This window comes from Emiliania huxleyi (assembly GCF_000372725.1).
Source record: "Emiliania huxleyi CCMP1516 chromosome Unknown EMIHUscaffold_1715, whole genome shotgun sequence".
Classification (NCBI taxonomy): domain Eukaryota; phylum Haptophyta; order Isochrysidales; family Noelaerhabdaceae; genus Emiliania; species Emiliania huxleyi.
This window is the reverse complement of record NW_005200865.1, coordinates 1-4,518: the sequence shown is the minus strand read 5'-3', so window position 1 is coordinate 4,518 and position 4,518 is coordinate 1. Positions and strand designations below refer to the sequence as shown.

Below are 4,518 nucleotides of genomic sequence, written 5' to 3'. Positions count from 1 at the left end.
GGGAGCTAAGAAGCGCACCCAGTGGGCCAGATGATCGGGATCGGGTTACGGGCTAGAGAGCCCTAGCCCTGGCGCGGGGGCCGGGCGGGGGGTGCGCGTTCGCAGGCGAAAAGGTGGCCGTAAAGTAAACACGGTCTCCGAGGGTTGGACCCGCGTACGGGGTGTGGAGGGTGAGTTGACCAGGGGGTTGTGCGCCGGGCCCTCCTGCTCGGCTCCAGCCGGTAGACAAGTCTTGTCAGCAACAGAGTAGAAGGATCTGACCTCGGGGCCGATGTGACCACAAGCGCTGGTAGGGTGGTTTAACCTCACACCCATGGTCTCACAGTGTGCCGGCAGTCGCCGAGCAGTGTCGCTCACACAAGCCGCAGCACAAGTGACTGAGGGCCAGTGAGGGCGAGCCCATCACTGTCACAGCTGTGGCAGCCGCACAGCAGGCTGTGTCAACTGTGCAGAGTGTGTGAGCAGCAGAGGAGCTGCTCTCCAGGCTTCAGGCGCAAAGAGCTGCATGCCACCGAAGGCGCTGTCGAGGTTCGCCGAGCGCGGCGAAATCCGGGGACACCGTCACCGACGAGCGCGTTGGAGTATTCACTCCGGACAAAGACAGTGGCACGCGCCGCTGCGCGGTGCGTGCCACTGCCACTGTCTTAGCGGCGAGGCGCGGGACCGTCTGTGGCGAAGTGGGTCGCGTCCCCGGATTTCCGTCAACCCAGCATCCACACCCTTTACCAGGTTTCCCCTTAACTGCAGGACGCCCCCTCTACTCGGAGCTAGTGGACATTACACTGTACACCACGCCCAAACACAGACACTTGCTTAGTCCCCGGTCCCGGGGCTCCACCTTCCGTCCTCCCGGGGCTCCGGTTCTCCCCGATCCGCTCTCTTGCTCGCTCGCCGAGCGTCATACGACGGCCGCTGTGGTCGTTTCCCTCGTTGTTGGTGTCGCTTTCTCCGTTGCCGCCCTCCGTCTTCGCCAGCTTCTCTTAGGGGGTCGGCCCCCCTAGTCTGAAAACAAAAACAAGCTCGAAAACAGCCAAAATCAGCCTGCGAGAGAGGCACTGCGCGCCGCTGACCTCGTGTGGGGATGTGTGCCGACACCAATACTGATCTAAAACCTGGAAACCCTTGTTCAAAGCCGGCCCTAAGCGCCATCCTTCCTGCTCTCACCTGATTGATATGCTGCTTCCCCGCGCCGCCTCCTTGGCCCCCTTGGGCGTATTTTTCTACTCCCAGTGGGGGGCCTGCCCCCCCCCCCCCCCCCCTTGTTTTCTGTTTTCTGTTTTTCAAAACGCCCGCCCGCCCGCCACCCCGAGGCGGCTCGGCCCCCCACAGACCGAGAGAGATCAAAAATCGCTCGGCCCAGGAGCATGCTGGCCACCTCGCACCTGCCGCCCGAACCGCAGCGCCGCATCCGGGTAGAGGGCAGAGCCAAAATGAGGCCGCTACGGAACTCGAGAGAGGCCGCACATCAGTTTCATCACGTGTACTCTACACACTTCGGGCCACTTCAGAAGCACACCGACACAAAACGAATGCGCGCCGCGCTCCGGCGCCATGTCAATGCGTCGCCCTCCAACCTCTCACATGTAAACCAGACACTAGGCGGGCGCCGCCCTCTGGCCCGCCGCCGTGCGCGCCGCCCCCATCTTCAGCTCCGCCACCTGGTCGAGCGCGTCGCCGAGCAGCCCCTTGGCCACGCCCAAGTCGCGCAACTGCTCCACGCCGCCGCTCGCCCGCACCTCGGCGGCGTGGTCGGCCACGTAGCGGCGGCACTGCGCGAGGAGCCGCCCGTCGCCCATCGTGTGCGCCGCCTCGAGCAGCGGCACGGCGCTCGCCGGCCCGACGCTCTCCTGCAGCGCCTGCGCGCAGAGCAGCTCGAGGCGCGGCACCTGGTACATCTGCGCCAGCTCCCGCAGCACGAGCGCGCGCCGCGCCTGCTCGCCCTCCCCCTCGCCGAGGTCGAGCTGGTCGGTGCAGAGGTAGTCGATGAAGGCGGTGAAGCTGGCGAGGTCCGTCTTGGGCACCGTGATCTCGGCGGCGTCGCGCTCCTTCATGCCGATGCCAAACATCTTCCCATAGTACTCGGACCGCACGCAGAGCAGGCTCTTGCTCACGTGCTCGATGCGCTCCTCCTCATTTCCGACCAGGAAAGTGACCGGGCCGTGCGGCAAAGAGGCGTCGCCCCGCATCTTCTTCAGGTCTGCCACGAGGGTAGAGGGCGGCACCACAATCGGCGCAAAGGAGGGAGGCAGAGGAGGCGCAGCCACGCAGACCTGGCGGAGAGTCTTTCCCGCGCGGACCAGAAGAGTGCTGCCATCGGGGCTGATGGCGACGCCGGCTGGGCGATTGAGCTGCGCCGCATCGCCCACGCCATCAGCGCTGCCGGCAGTGCCACTGCCCGCGACAGTCGTCACTGCGCCAGTCGCCACCTCCACCCGCCGGATCTTGTGGCTGTGGAAGTCCGCCACAAACAGCGCGCTGCCGTCGGGGCTGATGGCGACGCCGGCTGGCTTGTGGAACTCCGCCGCGCCGCCCACGCCATCAGCGCTGCCCCTGGTGCCGCTGCCCGCCACCGTGCTCACTGCGCCAGTCGCCACCTCCACGCGCCGGATCTTGTGGTTGGCTTCGTCTGCCACAAACAGCGCGCTGCCGTCGGGGCTGATGGCGACGCCGCGTGGGCGGTAGAACTCCGCAGCCGTTCCAACACCATCGGCGCTGCCCCCCCTGGTGCCGCTGCCCGCGACAGTCGTCACCGCGCCCGTCGCCACCTCCACCCGCCGGATCTTGTGGTTGCTTAAGTCCGCCACAAACAGCGCGCTGCCGTCCGGGCTGATGGTGACGCCGTATGGGCCGTTGAACTGCGCCGCGTCGCCCATGCCGTCCGCGTCGCCTTCTTCTCCGCTGCCCGCGACAGTGCTCACTGCACCCGTCGCCACCTCCGCCCGCAGGATCTTGTGGTTGCCGTAGTCCGCCACAAACAACGCGCTACCGTTGGGGCTGAGGGCGATACCGCGGCAATCCTCGCAGGTCGCGACGGTGCGGATGCGGCCGGCCGCCGACACGTGCAGCAGCGAGTGCGAGTGCTCAGTCGTGAAAAACCAGCTGTCCGCGCGATCGCTTGCGACGGCACGCAGAGGGCCGTCCTCGCCCTCGAGCGCCAGCGTGGTGACCTGGCCGACGGTGCGCGCGCCAAAGATGGGCGCCTCGAAGCCATCCGCGACCGGCACAGCCTCGCCCTCCTCCTCGCCGTCGCCGACGGTGCGGGCGCGCTTGCGGGAGGGGACACACATGCGCGTGCAGGAGTGCAGGCCAAGCTCAGCGGGTTCGGTCTCGGATTCGGTCCTTTGGGGGTGCGGTCCTAATGAATTGCTGGTGTCCCCGTGGCTGTTCTTCACCTTCCAACCTAACCTAACCTAACAGCTGCCCGACCCCGCCCCCGCTCACTTTACAGTACGTATCCGTTGCGCCACCGAGGCGCTCGAGTCCAACGCGTCGCCCAGAGGGACGATCGCCCTGAGCTCCGCCAGGACCGCCCTCTCGCCCGCCGCCGCGGCCACTCGATCCATCTCGGCCTCTCGGATCGCCTCCTCCCGTTGTGTTGCTCTGTCTGCTGCCGGCACGAACCTCTCCGGGCTGCCCCGTGCTCTTTTTGGCAAGATCCGCGCCGGGGCCGGCCGGTCCACAGGTGCAGCCCCGGCGCGGGGGAGCACTTGGAGCACTTGGAGTGCAGTCATTAACCGCACATCCAGGGCCAGGGAGCTAAGAAGCGCACCCAGCGGGACCGGCCTCTTTTCTTTCTGCGTCGAGCCTGTCTGCGTGTCTGATTTTTTAAATTCTTTCGCCCGTGCGGGACTCTCAAACGATGAGGGTGTACGACGAGAACGCCGCACCGACCAACGTCGTCGCTGCCGAGGCCCCGGCCCCGGCGCGCAAGATCCGCCGCCGGCGCAAGAGCGGCGTCGGCAGCCTCAAGTTTGCCGGCGACGCCGACCCGGCTGACCGCGAGGCGTCGCTCACTGAGGAGCTTGAGGCGGCGCACGACGAGATCCGGCAGCTGCAGTTCAACTTGGCCAACGCGGAGGAGGACAACCTCACGCTGCTCCGCCTCAACTCCGAGCTCGAGGCGCAGCTCGCCGACGCTGGTAAGCTGGCCGCCGAGCAGCTCGAGCGAATCCTAGCGCTCGAGGCCGCCGAGAGGAGTGCGACTAGGGCCGAGCTCGCGCGGCAAGGGCGTGCGGCGGCGCTGCACGACTCACTGATCGACCTCGACGCCGTCGGCAGCGCCGCCGAGCAAGACACCACCGCGCAAGACGCCGCCGCGCAAGACGCCGCCGCGCCGCCACCGCCGCCAGCAGAAGCTCCGCCGCCGCCGCCGCCGGCTGCAGCCGCCGAGGCGCCCGAGGCGCCGCTCGCGACGTACGGTGGCGGCAGCTACGCGTCGGTGGTGACGCGCCTCTCCTCCACCTCGTCGGCGCGCTTCTCGAGCTCCTCGTACGTTTCCGCCGCCTCGCCGTCCCACCG

At 67.4% G+C, this 4,518-nt stretch overlaps 1 protein-coding gene across 1 annotated transcript; it reads left to right on the top strand.

Annotated features, from left to right (window-relative positions):
* Positions 1–3,859: 3,859 nt before the first annotated feature.
* On the top strand, positions 3,860–4,441 carry EMIHUDRAFT_123030 (hypothetical protein; the record flags this gene model as incomplete). Its single annotated transcript, XM_005784192.1, has 1 exon — positions 3,860–4,441. A coding segment is annotated over one exon (582 nt), but the record flags the coding sequence as incomplete, so codon positions are not given.
* Positions 4,442–4,518: the final 77 nt, after the last annotated feature.